The following is a 22,522-nucleotide window of genomic DNA, read 5'->3' as shown; positions in this document are numbered from 1 at the left end:
ACATTAACTTGCTGTCAGGAAGCTTGGTATGGAATGGGCTTCCATGGGAGGTGGTTGAAGCCCCATCAGTGAGGGTGCTCAAGAATAGGCTGGACATACACATAGATGGCCTGGGAAGCCCCTTCTGAATTGCTCTGTTTCTGTTTCTATTTTCTGCAACGGATGTGAAGATGTACTAGAGAACCAGCATTCCCCAATGTGGTGCTCTCCATGTATTTTCTATTTCAATTCATATGAACCCCAAGCAGAATGGCCAATGGCCAGGGATGCTGAGATCTGTAGTGTAAATCATCTGGAGATCAGCAATTTGGGGGAGGCTGGAGAATACATTTGCTGAGTGTGCTTCCAGGTATCCACTGGCATAGCCTCTTGTTCTTTCCGTTTGTGTGTGAAACTAGCCTTTTCTCTGGGCCTTTTGTCACTGTCAGAACAGATAAATGCATCATATCCATCCATCTATCCACCCACCCACCCACCCATCTTATTTATCTCTATTACCATTAAGTATTTCAAAATCTGATTACTGCATTGGGGGAAGAAGTAACTGTTTCAGCCGCAGAGTCCCTCATAGCCATCAATTTTAAATGTTGGCAACTAGATTAAGTAAATAAAAGGCAATGAGGTTGAAGGGTGGTGTTTAATCTGGCATTGTTTCACTCAGATAGTCATGGGCCAGTTGGTGTTTTCTCTTATTTCCAACCAGTGTCAGATGTTGGCGAAGCTAGCTTACTGTTGTTGCCATAAGAGAGCTCACATGATGATTATTCACTGTAAGTATGAACCTGATTTTTTGAAAAATATTATTTTAACAAAATTAGGAGCCATTTCAGCTGCAAACTCCCAAATGTCCTTATATCATCAACATTTGTTCAATGGAGTAAAAAGATTTTGCTTTAGAATTAGGTGACTTTTTAAAAAGTTTTTATTAAAAATTATGAAGGACAAAGATTTGACAGATAGGTGGAGGTCACATCCTTTTGGCTATACAGAACCACCAAGATGAGAATGCAGAAAATTGCCCTCTGTTGTGTTAGATCATTGGAAAATCTAGTCCAGATTTGTCAAAACAGAGTGGGAAATGCTCCTCAGGGTTTCAGCCCAGTGTGGAGGTCAAACTGAGGACCTTCGCCCATAGAGTTGAGGCACTATGCTTCTGAATGCTAGTTCCTGGGGAGCAGCAGCAGCAGCAGGCTACTGACCTTCTTAGTCATCTGGTTGGCCAGTGCTAGAAACTGTACGCTGGAATAGATGGACCTTTCATGTGGTGAGTGAGAAGACACATGGTAAAGGCATACATATGTGGAGAAAGTGGATTGGGACATTTTTCTCCCTCTTTCATAATACTAGAACCTAGATTCACACGATGCAGCTGAATGGTGGGAGAATGTGAATAGATTCCTCATGCAGTAGTACGTAGCTAGACTATGGAATTCACTTGCACAAAATCAAGTAAGGACCTCCAGCAAGGACGGTGTTAGAAGGGGATTAGGTAAATTCATGGAGGAGAAGGCCATCCGTGACCACAGCTCCCAGTGGGTATATGCGATCTCCAGTATAAGAGGCAGGATGATGATGTGTACCAGTTGCTGGGAGGACACTGCTTGTGGGTTTCTTGTGGAAGCTGGTTGGCTAGTAGGTGAGCAAAGCACTGGACTAGGGGGACCCTTGATCTCATCTAGCATGGCTCTTCTTTTGTGATCCAGCAAGGCTCTTCTTGCATGTTATTATTTTCTCAAGAATAATATAATGAAGAATACTGACAAGTCTGAAGATTTGGAAGGAGCAATATATAAAGGCAAAAGACAAAAAGGCAGGCTTCTCATCAGACCAGCTCTGTTTGGTGGCATGTAGGTGATGGCGGATCACAAACAGGACTTCAAGCCAAACTATACGTCATGTTAAATGCATCAATCTAAAGAGCATCTGCTGTGGCTGCTGCTGCTCGTGTGTGTGTGTGTGTGTGTGTGTGTGTGTGTGTGTGTGTGAAAGCTCCCATTAACACCCACAGGACCTTCTGTCCTAAAACAGATGGCAACCATGCAGCATGGGAGTGACTCTCCTTGAGAATGTAGCAGGGCAGATAGTCCTGACCTGGAACAGGACGATAGTTTAAAGCTACCTTTCCGTTGTTAATGGCTACAGGGTATTAAATGTAGCATTGGGGTTGACTCTTAACTGCTCCGAGAAGCAGTGGAGCAGATGATTGAGAAGTCAGAGCACAACAGTTAGATGCAAGGCCAACTGGTAGCATTTTCTGAAGGGTGAAAGGCTCTCCCCTCCCCCACATGCACACCACACAGCGTTTTAGGCCTCCTCAGAGTGCTCCCCTGGGCGTTGGAGTCTTTCTCCAGTCCATCAGTGCCTGCCAACTCGGTACAGAGGTGCATTGAAAGGCAAGAGTGAAAGAGTAGCAGCTCATACACGTGACTTTCATTTCAGCATGGAAACATTTGGCAGCAATCTGCTTGGTGCTATAAAGTCAGCGTTGGGACTACTTCCCGGTGCTTGCTGCTTTCATTACTAAAGAGCTTTCTGATGGCACTTATAACATCCGCCCCCGCCCCACAATCATTGCATGTTGACCTTGGTTGTAGTAAAGATAAAGGAAATTGGGACTGTCCTTTGCCTCTCAGCCTTACTCTTCTGTCTTTGACAGATGTGGAAGGCCTTTGACATGAGTTCTATTAGGGCCAATGTAACCATCACAGCCCTCTCGGGGAGGTTTTGGTTTTTAAACTGCCAGTTTTCAACTGGATAGCAAGTCAATTGTTATTCTGCTCTCCCTCCTCCCACAGGACTGCACTGTTGACCAATGACGCACCTCAGCAGGAACAGTTCGCAATCTGAGGGTGTATCATTCTGGATTTTTTACAAGCAAAGAATGCATGACCTAGCTGTTCTCCAAGGACAGACCAGACCCAGCTTAGCTTCCGTAAGGCAGCTGCAGCAGGAGCTTTCGCTGTTGTGGTTCTCCGTTTGTGCATCTTTGTGCATCTGATATCCAGTCTGTAGTCTTTCCCAAAATAGTGTAAAGACTTCATTTTTAGAAATTGTAATGAAAGTTTTAAAGATGTGTTTCTGGGAATCTGCCATACTCTAATTTTTCTGAAATAGAGTCCAGATTTTGCTAATTTTAAAAATAAAGGTTTTGATAAGGGATGGTGAATCCCAGGTTCCCTTCACATTACCTTGCAATTAAGGACTTCATTATTTGTTCACTCTCTTATAAACTTACTACTAGTCTATAATAAGTCTATAACAAAAGGGGGAGTGCAGGAATGACCGTTTTCAGAGATATGTAATATTAGCTGTTTCAGGATGATAATTTGTTAAATTTGTATTGTGTTTAGAACATACAGATTCAATTGATCAGTTACTCAGTGACTCCTTTGTGGACTTTGATGTAACCAGCCATTCCTACAATCAATAACAAACCTCTAAAAGGATAATAAAAAATTGATGCAAGTTAAGCGTATCTGTGGCTATTTCCCCATAATATCAAACATACATTTTGATGCTCAGCTTTCCCTAAAAATGTTGTCTCAATTATTTAACTTCGGAAGTTATATCTGAATGATTTGGGATGGATTATCATTGTTTGCTTTCTTTTTTCTTTTCAATTTTGATTCTGAAAGTAAATTATGCATTGTCCTTGTGGTCATTGTTGGAGATAGGTCTTGAGTAGGGCACTGATACGACTTAACAGATGAACAGAAGAGTCCCTGTAATGTTGTGGGCAGGACAGTGACATGACAGTGTGGGACTCAGGACATCCACTCAGCCATGAAGCTCATTGGGTGACTTTGGGGTAGTCCTGGGCTCTCAGCCTATACTGTCTTGACTTGGTACCTTGTTTTTGTGCATCATCAGCATCAGCATCATCATCATCATTATCATCCACTTTATTTTTATAGCTGATGCTCTCTGGGCAGTCACAAGACATACAATACAAAATAAAATATAGACAACAATCATAATTTGCCTTCCAGATATAGCAGAAAAATTCTGCTCCACATTATGTTGTTGTTGTTCCATATTGTCAAGGTGTCTCTGACTTATGATGATCCAGGAAATGAATGCCTTCTACAGTATCCTATCCTTGTCAGCCCTGCTCAGCTCTTGCAAGCTCAAGGCTGTGACTTCCTTTATGGAATCAAGCCATCATATAATTGGTCTTCCTCTTCTTTCAGCATTCCCTAGCATGATTGTCTTCTCCAGTGAGGCTTGCCTTCTCATGATGTGCCCAAACTATGACACCTTCAGTCATTTTTGCTTCTGGGGAAAGTTCTAGCTTGATTTCAACCAGGACCAACTTGTCTGTTGGTCCAGAACAGCTACAAAGCTCCAGTGCCCTGTTTCAAATGCATCAATTTTCTTCCTGTCAGCTTTCTTCACTTTCCTACTTTCACGCCCACACATAGTGATCCAATAGTGCGCATGGTATTGGCATTGCTCTCCAGTGAAGTGTGTTTACACTTGATGATCTTTTTTAGTTCCTTTATGAGACAGCCTGCCTGTTCAAGTTTCAGTCTTCCTGTCCTTTCTTGGCTGCTGTGTTCCTTAGAATTGTCAAAATGAACAACTGCCAGCACAGTGGAGCTTTGTCATTCTACAAGGAGCTCCAAAATGATCGTTCTAAGCTGGGCATCAAAATGCCAGTGCGATTCAGTATAAGCAAGTATAAAGCCTAAATTAATGCACATTGCAGGAAATATCTGAACTTTATGATGATGAGATTTGAGCTGGCAGTGGCTACTCAAGAACAGAATTTTGGGGTTCTGCTGGACAGTTCAATGAAAATGTTGACCCAGCATGCAGCTGCTGTGTAAAGGACATACTCAGCATTATTGAAAATAAAACTATCAATGTCATCCTGCCCCTGTACGAATCTATAACGTGACTGTAACTAAAACATTTTGTACAGTTCTGGTCCCTTCCCCTAAGAAGGATATTGCAGAATTCCAGAGGACAACTATATTGTCCTTTAGCTGGGAGGACATGAGCAGGGATATGGAATTACGCATGCTGCCAAGAAAGTGGAGAGGGATCATTTTTCTCCCTCTTCTATAATACTAGAACACTTGGTTAGGGTTCCCATGAAGTTTCTTAGTGGGAGATTCAGGACAAATAAAAGGAAGTACTTCTTTGCACCGCATATAGTCACAGAATAGAATTCACTTCCATGGAATTTACTGAAGGCCATCACTTTGAATGGTCTTAAAAGGATATTTGACAAATACATGGAGGAGGAGGCTGTTGTCCACATTTCCTGCTTGTGGGTTCCCTCAGGCACCTGACTGGCAACTGTGTGGACAAAATGCTGCAGTAGATGGAACCTTGGCCTGATCCAGCAGGGTTCTTCTTACGTTCTCCTAATATGAGTGGAAACAATCATCTTGGGGTGAAACAGGTTAACAGAACTCCACGAAAGGAATTGCACTGAAGATTCCCAACCTGGGAACCAATGCCTGCTTTTTAAATCACACAGGCTATCTTGTGGAGGTAATGTATAGACTAGCAGCTATCAAGGTGGTATAGCTGTGTACTCTAGTTGCTGAAGAATGTGAGTGGAAGGATGCTGTGGCACTCACGCCCTTCGCCATGGGTTCCCTGCAGGCAGCTGGTTGACCACTTTGTGAACAAAACGCTGGACTAGGTGGACCCATAGTCTGATCCAGCAGGGCTCTCTGTGTGTTCTTGCCTCAGTAATTTACCTTACAAACAAACAGGAACCCTGAACATATGGGGACCCACCAAATTGGCATCTGGATGGGGCCACCTGAAACTGAAGTCAATTTCAGTCCTTGTTGCTTAGTAGAGGCACCATTTCTCCTTGCCTACTGTCAAGACAGATGACCTTGCCGGCTTAAGGGATGCTAAATCCCAGGCTTCCTTACATTGCCAAGTAATGAAGGACTTCAGTCCTGGAGCACTCTCTTATAGACTAGCGATAAAATAGAAGTTTTTTTGTGGGAGGTGGGGGAAAAATGCTTTCTCGCTTCTTTAGCCTTTGGGGTTTGATGTTAAACATAGATTTTGCCTTTATTCTGGACTGCTTGCCTGTATTCCCACCTGTACCCCATTTGAATTCATTGACACCAGTGGGAGCATTTGCTGCAGATTGCTGAAATGTTGCTGAAGTCAGCAGCACTAACACTGCATTAAAGAATTTACTTTAGGGAAAAGGATGCAGCTGTTCTCCTATAGTTTCCATTGAACTACATCTCTTCGGTGTTATGTGACCGTAAATACGACAGTGATCCTGCTATGGCAAAATGTATTTTTCCTGGATGTAGTTCAATCTGCAATGCAGTTATGCCAAAGCCAGGAAATTGTTCTGGAGATTTCAATTATGTTTTCAATTCAGCTGGCAAATATGACATAATTTTGGTTTATTTTAATTAAGTCTATCTTTGGTCCTGTATCAAGTATTTTTTCTTATCATTAAATAATCAAAAGGTGTTCCCTAATACCTGGAATGAAGGGAATATTTTCAGGTAAGAGAGGGTGACTAGAACATCAGCATTCTTTTTTTCAGCATCGGACATTAAGCAGTTGCCAAGATGCTGACGAGCTGGGCTTGTTTAGTCACAGGCACTCCCATATTCTATTGCAATGTGCCATGGTTCACCTTGCTAAACAACTGGAATTTCTTGGACTATCAGTGCAATCCTGTGGGTGTCTACCCAGAAGTAAACCCTTCACAATTCAGTGGAACTGGGTAAGTGTGCTTAGGATTGCATCCTAAATGCTTGTTCCTTGAGCTCTAGACATCTTTGATGGGACCACTGTCCTATTCCGGTGGGTCATTTTCATTTTTCTTCTAACGCTGTGGTCTGGCCCTGGTGTTCTAAAACTTTTGACCTAGAGAAGTCTCCACAGGAATGTACCATACTAGCATGCCTTGTTGCCCCATCAGGGGTTAATGGAAACACAGTAAGCAATAAATATGCTGGGAGGTGACTTCTGCCAGCATATTGATGGTGTTGACGTTCCCAATATTTGTATTTTCCTCATGATGGGATCCATAGGGATGCTCTACATGGAGTGACAATTAAAGCATACAGATGCAGAACATAGGCTTCCAGTTTTCTTTAATAGGCTGGCTTACTTAGGGCATTCACAGAGACCATACCAGTTTCAGGATCAACCTTATACATCGAATAAGTGGGAATGCCACTTCTCACTTAGTTCTGTCTTTACAACATCTGGATTTTGGCCCCTTGTGAGGAACTCTAGGCACTGGATAGGTCAATATATACATGGTTCCTGGAATCCCTTAGCCTATAATAAAAGGATAGAGTCAGACATTTTTCTCCTCAGGTTATTGTACCAGGCTACCTGAAAGACCACCATATGAGCATGCCCAGGTTTTTAAGGACTTTCCAAGAGACCCTTCTCCTGGCTAAGCTACCGTCAGAGACATGTGTGGTGGGGCCACAAGAGAGGGCCTTCTCTGAGGCTGCTTCCAGCTTTTGGAACTCTCCACTAAGGGAGCCTAGACTAGCTTCCTCTCTAATGTCTTCCCTCTGTCAGGATATCTGTGTTTTTATTCTGGCAGGCCTTTGCCATGAAAGTGGGTTGGATGCTACTTTTATTTCTTCTACTGCTGTGTTTTTCCATTTTGTTTTTATCTGCTTTAACTAAGTTAAAGTGGAAAGGTGGGGTACAAATCAAATCATTCTGTCATAATACATAAATAAATAAATAAATAAATGAACCACTAGTGTTTAGGACCCTTCCTAGCCAAGCGCAACCAATGAACAGCCTGGATGAGGAGAGTCACTTCAGAACCAGGCACTCCTTATGGTCTTGGCAGATGATCCCACTGAGAGTTCTGTTTGTTTCCCACACAGGACAGAAGCTGGGGGCCCGGCAGTCTTGATGTATGTAGAACAGCAGTTTGCATGGCTATCCTACCTACTCATAGGTGAATTATTATTCCTCTTCCTCCTCCACCTCCTCCTCCTGGCAAGATTACAGTAGGCTCTTGGTGAACATATTTGCTGCATCATATGTTAGAGGTACAGGGTACAGATGATATTTATGGAAGCAACTGCTCAATGTTTTTGATGGCATGCAAAGTCTCAGCATGTGAACATAGAGTGAAATATTGTCACCCTATTAACAAGGTAGTTAGAAGAATGTAACTAATTCTCAATGAGTAGGAGTAAAGTTTCCAGTTGATTACTGCATTTTAGTATATAGCAGTATAGTCAGTTACCTTATTCTTAATTACCTTCTTAATTAACAGGGGAGAATTTCAAGGAGCAGAGTTCCTAGATAAAGTGTGAATGCCTCATCAGCTGAGTAAGTCAGTATCGCTTGTGATATTTTTCTTGAATCTGAATTTGTTAGACAGCTTGTACTTTCAAAACAAGAATGACAAGAGCAGCAGCAACAACCATCCACCGTGGTTATCTAGACTAGATCAAGGCAGTATGTTTACTAGCCCAGCTTTGTTATGAAAAGTAATGGGATCACTTCTGTAACATACTTGCTCTTGATGGGAGAAGCCTGTTTAAGGCTGCAATTCTATATCCACTGATCTCATTCAACTCAATGAGAACTTCTTCTGACTAGTCAATTACAGGATCACACTGCAGGGCCCAAGACCAGCTTTTTTCAACATCTGTATTCTCATGTTTTTGAATTGCCTAAGGGATTACCAAAGCTTTGCATCATGAAGAGGCCAACTTGTACAGGAGCTGACAGAAGCTTTCTATTCCTTCCTTCCTTCTTCTCACCTTATCCCAAAGCTGACAGTTCACAATGTGTTGATTTTTCCTTCCCATTGGCTTATTGGAGACTGGCCACCCCCTCACAGCAGCCACTTGCCAGCACTGAATAAAGCCTACTTAAATGAGCAGCTACACTGGAATCAATCAAATGCAGATGAGAATACATAGGTCAGAAAGTGGGGGCATGCACACTTCCCAGGTGAGAGCCCAGCTTCAAGGGAGGAATCCAGTTCCTTCAAGGGCAAGCTGTTCCTCCAGTACCACCCTGGATCTGGGGATGGGGACCTTACAAGCAGGACTGGGGCTGCAGCTTGGGAAGTACTACTTCAGGGGTGGGATGATACTTCATTTGTTCTGTTCCATGCCCCTGCCTGGGAAAACCACATAAGTAGCCTGACTTATTCCAACTCTCCTTTGGAATAGTAAAGTTGGAAAAGACCAAGAAGGCTATCGGGTCCAAGTTCCTATTCAGTGCAAGACTCTGAATTAAAGCAGCCTTAACAGATGGCTGTTCAGCTGGCTTCCCTAGGTAATTGAGTCCATTGTAATACTGCTTCAACAGTCAGGAGGTTTTTCTTAATGTTCAGCTGGAATCTGGCTTCCTGTATCTTTAGCCTATTATTCCATGTCCTGCACTCTGCACATGGACATCAGCTGTGTGACAACCTTTCACATACTTTAAAAGTGCTATCATATCTCCTCTCAGTCTAACCTTCTTTAGTCTAAACTTGTCTAATTCTCTCAGTCGCCCCTCAGAGGGTCTTGTTTCCTGTCCCCTGAACATCTTTGTTGCTCACCTCTGAACCTTTTCCAGATTGTAAGCATCGTTCTTAAACTGTGGTGCCCAGAACTGGATGCAGTACTCAAAACGAAGCCTAACCACAGTTGGAAATGAAGCTTCTATTAATGCAGCCCAAAATAACATTTGCCAAAATAACATTGCATTCAATTTAGAGTTCTTTGTCACCTCTAGCCTTGTTGCACCAAATATATAATACCCATCTTGTAATGATGGGTTTGGTTTTTATTCCCTAGGTGAAAAACTTTACATTTTGTTAAATTTCATTCTGTGGTTTTCATCTTAGAACTCCAACCTATCAAGATTGCTTTGAATTTGATTTCTGTTTTCTGGAATATTAGCCATCCCTCCCATTTTGCCCATGAAATTTCCTTTTAGCCATAAAGAGTTGTTTGGGTTTTAGGGGTTTAGTTAGTTTGTTCTTAGCTTTAATTAGTCACTGTGCTAGTATTATTTTAAATTTGTAGTTAGTGTATCATTTAAATAGTTATTTGTATATTTTATGAACTGCTCTGGGTGCTTTTTGGTTGAAAATCAAGCTAGAAATGTCTGACCTCACAAGGTTATTTTTGTGAGAATAAAATGGAGTTTTGTAAACTGCCTTAAATTTGTCACAAGAGAAAAAATGGTGGGATATAAATGCAATGTAATAATACAAATAAAGTATAATATAACATTCAAGGGACTACCACAGACAAGGCTCTGTCCATGGTGCTTGCCAATATCACAGTTCTTACGTTCCTCTTAAAACTTCACATAATGTAGCTTCAGATACACACAGCCCATTAGAATGTAGCATTCTTTAATTGAGGCTTAGATTTCAGTTTTAATAGCCATGCTTGTGTATGCATGCTTTATTGTTTTAAAGTATTATTGTTTTTATGGCAATACAAGTGTTACATGCTTTTATGACTGCTTTTATTATCCATTGCCTAGGGTGGCTTTATACAGAGAGGTGATTCCTGAACATTAAAACTAAAATGAGCCAAACTAGTAAGTGTGCAGATGCTGACATTTAAGGCCAGCTTGTTAATGCCTTCTGATTGTTTCCATGCAATTCTCTCCCCAAACAAACAGGATCTTACTTTCCCCAATGACATTGTCTCCTCGGAGAAAGGACTGTGTCAAAACACTGGCAAGTCCCCTTTGAGGCTTGAGGATCTGCCAATTTAATGTGTGTGTTGCATAAACTGATATTTGTCATTGCCTTTAATGAGGAAGATTAAAACCTCTTCCATGATAAGTTAACAAACAGACATAAGAGGGGGATGGAATCTCAAACTGGGAAATGCAGACTCTGGAGAGACCTTAAAGAATTCTGGCATTTCTTTCAGAGTTGGAGGTGGCTTGAAAGCAAGATTGCGCTTGGGATGGATAGCACCAGGATCTGTATTTTGAGGTCATGCTTGGTTGTGGGCAGTCAGTAGAACTGATATCCAAGAAGTAATTTTGGTCTCCCTGCAGTTTTGTCCACCAGCATGCTTAGGATCCCAGCTGAGTGTCAGCTATTTTCACAGTAAGGGAAGGAAGCAATTCTCCCTTGTTTTCTTGGTGGTTGGATGTAGCTTGCTAGAAGGGAACTGGATTCCCATAGCCAGTGATTCCATGAGCATTTGTGTATCCATTCTTTTGGCCTCTTCTTGAAATCTGGCTATTGGATTCCTTCAGGGCCAGAAAACATGGAGCCCCACTTAGTTCAACAATATGCTCCCCTTTCTTCTTCTTGTAGAATTTGGATGTCTTCAGTTCCAACTGGTTTGTGGCCATTTCTCTTGTTTTGGTTTTGCAAAGAGTCTTTTGTCTTAAGAAATATTAATTTTACTGCTGCTAACATTGCACTCAACGAGGACAGTAAGCAATCAAAAATATTCTAAATAAAATTACTTTCAAATGAATGCAAGCGGTAGGCAAAATTGTGCAAGCAAACAGTCTTACTGAAGAAATTGTTTCATAACAGGCCAGACTGTTTGCCTATCTGTTTATTTCTTTATGAATGTATGAGACATCTTTCAGCCCAAATCAGAGCCCAGTGTTGCCTGCTCTGACTGGCAGCAGGACTTTCCATCTCCTGCTACCTGAATCTTTTAACAGAGATGCTGGTGATTGAACCTAGAACATGTCACATGCAAAGTATGTGCTCTACCATGGAACAGTGACTCTTTCGAATAGTGTATTTTTTCAAAAACTTGCAAAGCCAGGTGGTAACCTTGCATAAACAGGATTTGGAACATAGGTTTATCTAGAAAATTGTTACAATTTACCTTATGTGCCAAATGTTAACATCAGGAAGTTTGAAGCAAAACTTTAAAACATAACAGAGCAAGAGCACATAAACAGTAAAACATAAAAGCAGTTACATAATTTAAAATATATCTCCCAAATGGACAGCAGAAACACTGTGGACATAATCTACCCTGACTTTAGCAAAGCTTTCAACATAGTGCCCCATGGCATCTTGATAAGCAAACTAAGAAAGAGTGGACTAGGTAGAAAAACTATTAAGTGGATCCAAAATTGGCTGCTAAATTAGACACAAAAAGTGCTTATCAATGGCACCGTCTCAAACTGGAGAAAAGTAACTAGTATCTTGCCTCAGCATTCAGTCCTAGGTCCAGTGCTCTTCAACATCTTTATTCATGATTTAGGTGGGAAATACAAGGAAAGATAATCTGATCTGCAGATGATATAAACCTGGGTGGAAAAGTGAACACCCTAGAAGACAGAATAGAGATCCAGGGTGATCTTGATAAACTTGAATGCTGGGCTGAAAGCAACAGAATGAGATCCAATAGGGACCAAGTCCTCCATGTAGGAAAAATAAACCAAATGCATCAATATAAGATGGGGAATATGTGGCTCAACAGAACTGAAAAGGAAAGAGACCTTGGAGTTATTGTGAACAACACGCTAAATACGAACCAACAATGTGATACAGCTGCAAACAAGGGGCAAATTTATTTTATTTATTATTAAAACATTTCTATGCCGCCCCATTCGCCGAAGCCTCGGGGCGGCTCACAACATAAATTAAAATACAAGAGATAACTATTTTGGGATACATTAATAGAAGTACTACTTCCAAATAATGAGAAGTAGTAGTTCCCCTATACTCCTCACTAGTCAGACCCCATCTGGAATACTGTGTCCAGTTCTGCGCACCAAGCTTTAAGAAAGGTGCAGAAAAATTAGAAAGGGCCCAGAGGAGGGCAACAAAAATAATCCAGGGTTTGGAAACACTACCTATGAGGAGAATCTGAGAGAACTTGGTATGTTCAACCTTAAAAAGAGAAAACTGAGGGGGATATGATATTACTCTGTAAGTACCTCAAAAACTGTCACAAAGAGGAAGGTACCTCTGATACCAGAGTGTAGGACATGGAATAATCAAGTCAAGTTGCGACAACCCAGTTTCAGGCTAGATATCAGGAAAAGCTTCCTCACTGTCAGAGCAATACAACAGTGGAACAGCTGCCTAGGGAGGTGGTGGGCTCTCCTACACTAGAACATTCGAAAAGAAACTGGACAGCCATCTGAGTGGGGTGGTGTAAATTGGTGACCTGCAGCAGCAGCAGTTGGACCTGATGACCACTTCCAACTCTGTGATTTACAATGATTGTCAGTAACACACCAAGGTTAGAGATAAGAATTCTTTCTCACCCCTACCTGGCTGGATATGCCAATGATTGAACCTGGCTACTTCTGTATGAAAGGCCAGCCTTTGAACCGCTGAGCCTAAGTGTGCTATCCAAGGATATTAGACAAATCTGTAAAAGATTCAAATGAGTTCAGATTTTTATAAATCTGAGCCACAAATTGTACTGAGGACTGGTTTTACCTGAGTCACATGGGTTGTGTAGATTTGTGGTTGGGGTCGGGGTCATGGGCAGGGGTCGGCAACCCACGGCTCCGGAGCTGCACGTGGCTCTTGAATCCCTCTGCTGCGGCTTGGTCGCTCAAAATACACTCTGGCACAGCAGCTGATCTGCCAAGGCGCCCGAGTTACAAAATACCAATAGGTGATAATGAGGCATCCACTCAGGAAGCGCTAGCTGGTTAAGTAAATCTAAGTAAATCGCTACATTCCTCTGCTATTGTGCAGGGAAAGAGTGGAACAAGCTTCCTGCAGGCTCTCATGTTACTCAAACCCTGCTGAAAAGATTCTCTTTGTCCCAATGTAATCTCCTTCCTCTGAATGATAAAAGCTGCCCTTGGGACCTGTCACAATTCACATCACTTGACTGTTTATCTGCTAATCAGTCACTAAACACACCTGTATCTTGCCTTGTAGGCCAATCATGAATAAATTGAAGAAAAGAAAAGTTCCTGAAGAAAACCAAACATTTAATGATATGTGGGTAGATTCATTTGCTTTTACTGTTGATGAACTTATGGGGTTTGCTGTTTAATGCATGCAGCCCTTTAGCACTGACTTTGACTCTTCAGGAAGCTGTTCTCCTATTCAAAATATATGAAAGGAGTCCTACTAGTTTATAATGTAAGATTAAAAATAACACTTTTTAGTGACTGAACAAGAGCTGCAGCTAACTCATAATGAAGATATACCTAGCATTAAGGTAAAAAATGATATATGCAGTGTTATCTTCATTTTAGATGTCAAAAGGGTTTTGCGGCTCCCGGTGTTTTCTTTTTTGTGGGAAACAGGTCCAAATGGCTCTTTGAGTGTTAAAGGTTGCTGACCCCTGTCAGAATCCCAGAATCTCAATTTGAGAAGGGGAAAGAGGAAGAGGATCTTTCCTCGTTGTAGGAAAGATCAATCGTTATGAACCTCCGCGTCTTTATTGTCTATCCCAGGTTCCCGCGGTTGACTCATGATAATGCATTACCAGGCTGGCAGAGATAAAGTCGCTGCAAAGCTTCAATACCATTACAGGGCATTTATAGGTACACAGGTACAGGGCAATTGATGACAGAATGCAGAGATTACAATAATATTCTGAGGTCATCACATACAGAACAGATATAGAAATGTCAGTCAATCACACTGTAACAATGAGATTAAAATATTTCTAATTGCCTGTATTGACACTTTAGTTGAATAACTTGAACCCATCTCCAGGTCTGCTCAGACAGGCAAATTCAAGCTACTAGAAACTATTCATGATAAGCTCAGACCCCCATCTCGACTCTAAACATTCTGCATGATCAGGGCACATGAAGCCCTCTGGGCTATCAAAAGATTATTGTAAACTGAATTCCAACAATGACTATTTACAATGTATATTTGGGCTAAAATGGCCTACTGTAGCCTACAGCTAAAGGTGAGAGAAAGGAGCGGGGGAATGCCGTTTTAAACAGTGACAGCTTGGTTTTGAGAAGGAAGACAGGATTTGATCCCACAATGCAAAGGCACACAGGAGTAATGCTTTTCAGACAGGATTTATCCAAATTTTCCCAACACCCCTGGTCATGGGTATACTGTATGTAAAGTTATTAATGGTCTCTCACTATTTGTTCAGAAGCTGCATTTACTATTTGGCTCACATTTGGATTATAGCTGGCTGCTCGCCTCTGCAGCTGAATTTTTTTTTTTTTTTAACTTGCTGGTGTTAAAGTAAGTGTAACACTCAAATTGCCCATTATTGCTGGTGTGGCTAAACTGCTTCCACAATTTTAAGTGCTAATGTGATAGACTGCTACCATGATAAGGGTATGTGATGCATTATTCATTTTTAGGTGGGGCTTTTTTAGTTCTTTAGCAACTTTTTTTGAATTGATTTAAAATGTATTTATTATGTTTTGAAAAATGTCCACAATTTTTACCCTAGAAAACTTCTACTCGCTTTCTTCACAATTATAGATAAAAGGCATGTAATAAAATGTATTTGGCAGAAAGGACTTGAAACACTCCAGGGCATTTACCATATAATGACTGTTACTGCAGTTCACCCAAATGTGATGAGATTACTATTCTGTAAAGGAAGATAAACCAGACCATATATAAGCAAACGGGGAAACACACATCTTTCTTTTTTTTCATGATGCAAAACCCAAGCACTCCAATGCAACCAGACAAACAAGAAATTAAATTTCTTCACTTTACTGGGGGTAACTGAGTCAGGCTAACTAAAAAATGACATCACACTTCAGGGAATTGTAATACTCCATTTATTGGAAATATCATTCAAGATGTACAGACCAGAATTTGACTTCCAGCCTCTTTTCCTCCTAGTCCTGAACTAAAAAGATCATTCTGGAGGCCAGATCATCAAACAAATATCAGCAATAACTCCAGGTCAGGGCCTTAATCTGTACAGGCAGATGCAACGGATTAATGTTAGTGGTTTTGATGCAATTTATCTCCCACTGAAATTACTGGAAGAACTCATTAAGAGATGCATATTGCACCCCCAATCCCTGTTGTATTATCTATGTACATCAGTGTGTGCTGTCTCCAACTTTCTGAGAAACAGGACAACAGGCGGAAGGAGCACACGCAAGCTACTAGGCCTCCCACACTGAAAATGAGCTGTTGTTCTGCTTCTGCACTGACGCATGTAGAACTGATAATTATATTCGGGATTTATATGGAATCTTTTGCATGCATGGACTTTGCCGTCCTTAGAACACACCAGTGGTATTGTGGTTCTTGTAGGTTACCTTGAGTGACAAGGGCCAGGATGAGGGCATCATTGCTCTGAGCCTGGGACTTGAACTGGCTCATGGGTCACTTTTTTAAATCCATTTGAATTTGTTAGTCTGAGAGTGTAGAAAAAGAGCCATTTAAGAAATTTTGGGCTCAGATCTAGGATTTTATAATTCCACATCTCTAATGTTAGCTGCATGGATTGGCTCCCTGCATCTTTATTTGGCTAAATATTAATAAGTGATTGATTAATCCCTAAGAAATACAATGTGAGTCATGGGTTCTCTCTCTTCATCCACCCTCACAGTGGAGCTAATTGCAGCTCCTCAGAGGGTGAGAATTTCAATTGGGGCAACAGCGACGGGAGGAAAGGATTAATTTTTTTCTGCACAGTGATTGGGTTTCCATCAAAGAGACTCTGGAGGCTTGATTTGCCCACCCCCGGGTGTACTGGTCGCATGCTGTGTGATTTGCCAAATTATCCTTGTGGCATGTGGTTTGTTGTGTTGTCTGAACCCGGTGAGGCATACAGTGGGGATGCCTTCCAAAGCACCCCAGAACCCCTGGCTTCTTTTCCTTGGAGACTCTGAAAACCTGGCCAGTGTTGCTTACCCCACCCCTCTTTTGAAAAAGCTGGGTCTCATTTGGCTCTTATTTTGTCTTGCTTTAGGTTTCTGTTAGCATCAGTGTTGCTGTATGAATGGACACTCCTTATCTGGCATTCATTACAGAAGTCTTATACCAACAATTCACATTCAGTTCAGCAGAACTCAGTCCCAGATCAGCATGTGTCTGCTTGCAGCCTTAACCTTTAGCAGCAGGCACAGCTGGTGGTCTTTCTTCTCCATTCCTCTCACTCAAGGGTGCAGCTAGGTAGTTTCAGGCTGGGGTAGGAGGAGGCACCGCTCTGCTGGGTGTGTGGGAAGAGCCATTCTGCATACTCCTTTCCCTAGAGAATCGGACTGCTGCCTGATTCTGCTGTTACACAAAGAGCACAGGGAAGCATCTGTGTGTGGGTGTGGGAGGGGAAAGGAATGGGGAGAAGGAGCCCACCCAGGTGGTCCCTGGGTTTCACATATTGCCTACTGATGTCCTGCACCCTGAGTTTTGCAAATGCCTAAAGGGAATCTTCCTCCTAAGCAGTCCGATAAGGACATAGCGGCACTGAAGTTTAGCCTGGTGTGGAAATAATGACGATCCAGTGGGAGGGGAAATGGAATGGAGCAGCTGTAGAGGAGGAAGAGACACATGCATCAAAAAAGGTAGACTGACTTCTTTCATTGCCTGGATAGGTCAGTTCCTAATTCTCAGTCAGAAGCTATTTTAAATTGCCCTGGCAACGGGAGTGACAGCTGCCCATAGATGAAAGAAAAGATGTTAGCATTGCTGGAACTGAGCGCTCGTGTCCCGACCTCACTTCTCTAGTAGGTTCAGCAGGATGCCATTCTTTAACGTTCAGTGAAGATTGACGTGCTTGGTGGCCATGAAATATGAACCGGCTGGGGAGTGTGGGGAAAGGGATAGTACAAAAGTGGGTGTTTGGCATCTTGAACAAAGCAGAAGGGTGCTTCATACCCTGATCATGGGCTGCTCAGAATCATCTGGCTGGCCACTGCTGAAAGGAGGGAGCTGGACTAGCTGTATCATTGTGCTTTCATTTTTCTACTTATCAGATGAAATTAGACTATTTTCATGGTGTTGGCAGTATATTTTTCTACCTACCAGTATCCCCTCCATTGTGTTTGCAAGGATAATCATAGAAAAATGCAAGCAATTGCCTATATTTTTATTTGCATCATACTGTTTATCAGTTGCTGCAGTAAGTCTTTTGGTGGAATGAGTGTACCCTGGAAAGACTTTCAAGCAATTATTGGATGAACATTGAAATTGTGTACTTCCACATGTTTGCTGAGTGAAAGAATGTACCATGACAAGATCTGATAATATCGGGGAAGTGGAATGCTAAGCCTTTAAAAAAATCCGAAATAAGTTAATTGATTCCTACTAAGCAGGGGAGACTCCTCTGTCAGCATTTAATTTAAGTCTTATCTGAGTTGTCCATGCTGCTGAACTCCACCCCAAAAGACTTTCACCAAGTACCTATAAAGCTCAGTATAAAAACTGTAGTGGATAAGAAGCCCACTGAGACAGGAGTCACCAGCATAGCCCACTACAAGGTTTCAATTTTTACCCACCAGTTACTGAGCAAAAATCTGGAATCAAGTGAAATGGACTCTTTCAGCCTTGTAAGTAGCGAAAAAGTGATGATAATCACACACACACACCCCTATAATAATTACACAGAGAGTATTAACAACCCAATTTGTTTTTCTACTCTAGTGTCTGTTCCGGCAGCTGTTCCTCCAGCTTGTGAGCCTGAGACCCAGAAGACCAACACACACCAACCAGCACCACGACGGTCCGTTTCCTCCCCTCGGACAACTGTGATCGCAAGCATGGAAACCCCCTCGCAGGGTTTGCAGACGGTCATGAAGTGGAAAACTGTAGTGGCCATCTTCTTTGTAGTGGTAGCCTACCTGGTCACTGGCGGGCTTGTGTTCCGTGCCCTGGAGCAGCCAGAAGAAAGCAGCCAGAAGAACAGAATAGCCAATGATAAGGCAGAATTCCTTCAGGAGAACAACTGTGTATCCCAACAGGAGCTGGAGGCATTGATTAAGGTGAGGGAACTATGAGGGCTATCTTGAGAAAACTGCTTCAAGGACTCTGTGTTCAGCCTCAGCAAGCTTCAAGCTCCCCTTCTCTTTTGCTGCCATGAGAAGGAGATTAAAATAATCCTCTCTCATATTTAAGATGAGCACAGTTTCCCATGCTATTTGAAATCAGGAAAGTATGGCTTGTTTAAACCAGGGTGAGGAACCTTTGGCTCACCAGAAGTTGTTGGCTTCAGCCTCCTCTCAGTCTCAGCCAGCATGGCCAATGGGCAAGGATGTCACTTATTGTCCAACAACATCTAGAGAGCCACCAATTTCCTCACCTCTGGTTGGATCCGATGGCCTTCATGGCCCCTTTGAACTCTACTATTCTATGATCATGGTTATTAAGCATAAACCATAGTGAAACAGATATTAGCTGCATTCATGCAAGGTAAGAAACAGCCCTCTGTGGTTTACAATTTTTTAAAATCATGATTTACTTGACAGCAGTCAAATGGTTTCTACTTTATTGAAGGTTTCCAATGTCTCTGCTCAGTTCTCCCACAGTTGGCAAGTATCTCATCAGCCCCTACTTTTGAAATCTAACCCAAGGTGCATAGCTCCCTGCTTATGTCATCAGCCTGTTCTTCATTGGCCCACACATACGGCCTGGATGGCTGGAGAAGCTCCTGCAGCGGTCACTCTTTCCAGGGTACTCTGTGGTAGTTGTGTACCAGGAATGTAAAAACCATTATCCTGGGTTCAGAAAACACCACACGCCACAGTGGTACGGAGCAACCACAGAACAAACTGCTGTTTCTTATCATAATTTCTAAAGTCCAGACTTAACCACAATTGGGTTTGAACAACATAACAAATCAACAGTGGTGTAAAAAAAAAAAAAAAACCCACCATGGGTTGCCATGGTGTCTGAGCCCAGCCATTCTCTTTCCTTGTTCTGAAAACATAATTCCCCTGAAGTTCAAGTTCAGTATTTTAGGTAACCCAAGGGACTGAAGACTCATACATTCCCGCTGCTTTATGAGGAAGAGGGAAATAAGAAACACAGGAACAGTAGTCTTCCCTCTGGAAGCTTAGAGAGGATCTGTTTTGGTTTTGTTTCTGTTTATAGCATCATTTGGTCCCTTCATAAGCCAATCACAGTTATGGGGGGAAATGGTCTGAAGGCACAGTTGCTGAAGCTAAGCAAATCTGGTTCTGGTCTGTACTTGGAGGGAAGACTACTGGGAATACTATGTGTTCTCTTTGAGTTCTGCAGTGAAAGGAAGGAAGGATATAAATAAATAAGTTAATTGTAACCACTTTCAATTCATAAGTAAAGTATGGGAAAACTGGAAAGCATCTAGAATTAATCCAAGCTGACAGAACTAGTCTCATGAAAAAGATAGTTGGATTCTTTAAGCAACTCAAGAAGAAAGGAAAAGGAAATGCTTGATGATAATAAAATCCTAAGCAAAAGTGTACTTCTGCCGCATAAGCTCTGGAGCAAACAGGACTCTGCATCGACTTTGTGTGTAACTTAATTAGCAAGGATTCAGAAATGCGAGCAATTTTTGCATCTGCACTCAGCCTCTTAGGTGACTTCTAAATAGGGATTTAAAAGCCCACAGAGACAAGCTGATGGTGCTGAGTGAAGGCTTCTGGCCTAATCCTTCAATCTGAATTCAGCTGATGGGCTAGTGATCAAAACTGTTATCATCTGGTGGCTGATCCCTGGCTGGTGTGAAATGCATTTCATCTTGCTACAGTCCCGAATAGATAGTGGCTCAAGTTCCAGAAACTTTCTTTGTCAGGCTAAGCAGGGGTTCAGAGTATAAGCGGCCTTTGAGATCTGATTTTCCTCTCTGGTTTCCAGTAGAGAGAAAGAAGAGGAAGGCTACCCTCTTGCTGCTCATTGTGTGGGCAAACAAAGGACTCTGTTTTGGTGCTTTTAATCTGGTGCTTTCATTAGTAGCACAAATTGGCTGCAAATGTTGCTCATTAGGGCAGTACAAATTGTAATAAAGAGCAGCTCTTCATTTTGTATTTGATGAAAATGAGGTCTTGTTAATTAAAAAATGTGGATTTTGAAAACTTGAATATCAAAGAAAGGGGGAGGGGTTTTTGTTTTACTTTTTAAAGGCATATTTATATATTGCTGGGTGAAAAATCCTACCTGTGCAATAGGTTTGAAAGAAAGTGAATCACATCTGAAGTGAATTAAGGCAGATTTTGGAGGTTCCTGATATTTGTGTATGGTTCAAACAGCTGCTGTTTAGTATTAAAATAAATTTAGCCCTAAACACACACTCTTAATTTTGATGGTAAATATGAGTCTGCATTTCAGCTTTCCTCAAGCTGGTGCCCTCCAGATAACTGCCATAATTGCCAATGATCATGTTGGTTGGGAATGATAGGAGTTGTGGTCACACACATCTGGAGAATGCCATGTTATTGCTCTTCTACTCCTCTTTTCCTCTGAAGATCTCAGAAAAGTTTCCACAGGGTACTAAAAATGTATCTCAAATAGGACAGCCAGGTCTGCTGGACTTGAACAATGATAATGTCTTCTGCTCCTTCATGTTCTTCTTTGGGTAAAATATTCCCAAATATTTTCCCGAGTGTGCAAATATTTAAGAATAGACAAACATAAGAAGAGCCATGCTGGATCACACTAAGGTTTCTTCTGAACCGTTATTCTGTTTGCACAGTGGCCAACCAGCTTTCCATAAGCAAGAGGTGTGCAAAAGCAACCTCTGCAGCTGTGTATATAGGCAGATATACAGTATATAGGTAACCAGTGGTAGCCTTGTCTCCATGAATTCATTCAGTCTTCTTTTAAAACCACTTGTTAGTCTGCACTTGATAGCCACAGATATAGAAGATCAATATTGGATATGTGATAGATAGTGTTTAACAGTGCTCAGTAGCTGTCATTAATGGCCTGTCACATTGTCTTTGATAGTGGACATGTCAGCTATTTTGTTTTTGATAACTGGCATGTAATAGTATTTAGTCTTTGATGGCTTTTGATATATGAAATACAATGATGAAGAGTACTTGATTAACATCAGACAAAACATTCCAGAGTCTGAAGTGCTCACTCTTCAAATTATGCATAAAAATCACATTTACACTCTCAGTGGTAAAAATGGCATTTTTACTATTTCTCAAAATATTCATAGCAGCACCAAAATTTGATAAGCACAATTGGCTGCTAGCCCAAATACTCCAACACTTCCTGTGCTGGACAAAAAACAGCAGTATGAACTGATATACTTCTTTGCAAGTTTAAAATGCCAATTGAATTTTCAGGGGATAAATCTATTTTCAGAAAGGATGGACAGAACAGCTGGGTTTTGTGCCACTGACTTCACTCCACTCTAGCAAAACTGCGCAATGAATCTGAATGGCCTCTAGACTAATGAGAGGAAGGGAGTAAAACCCTCACCTCACTAGATTGGAAACCTGTGTCTATGTGCGTAGCACAACCTCTGGATTGCGCTAGTCCATGGAAGGACAATTTGCAGCCATTGAGATAATTTGGCCTACAATTCCCATTAGTTCTGGCAATCATTACCAATGATGAGAGAACATAGGAATTGTAGGCCAGAAGATTTGGAGACTCGCATGTTGCTTGCTCCTGCCCTAGACTTTGCCATCACACTTCAAAATGTCCACTTTACTAGATTCAGATTAGGATGGTGCAAGTTTATCTGATGAA

General features: G+C 41.7%; 1 protein-coding gene across 1 annotated transcript in view; it reads left to right on the top strand.

Annotated features, from left to right (window-relative positions):
• The window catches only part of KCNK10 (potassium two pore domain channel subfamily K member 10), a 73,191-nt gene that overhangs the window by 11,588 nt on the left and 39,081 nt on the right, over positions 1–22,522 (top strand). The window contains exon 2 of the mRNA XM_044436622.1: positions 18,485–18,822. Within this exon, the coding sequence (XP_044292557.1) occupies positions 18,485–18,822 (338 nt within the window). The remainder of the gene's footprint in view (positions 1–18,484; positions 18,823–22,522) is intronic.

The sequence above is a fragment of the Varanus komodoensis genome, unplaced genomic scaffold, assembly GCF_004798865.1.
Source record: "Varanus komodoensis strain SLA01 unplaced genomic scaffold, ASM479886v1 scaffold3, whole genome shotgun sequence".
Classification (NCBI taxonomy): Eukaryota; Metazoa; Chordata; class Lepidosauria; order Squamata; family Varanidae; genus Varanus; species Varanus komodoensis.
This window is presented reverse-complemented; position numbering and strand designations above follow the sequence as displayed.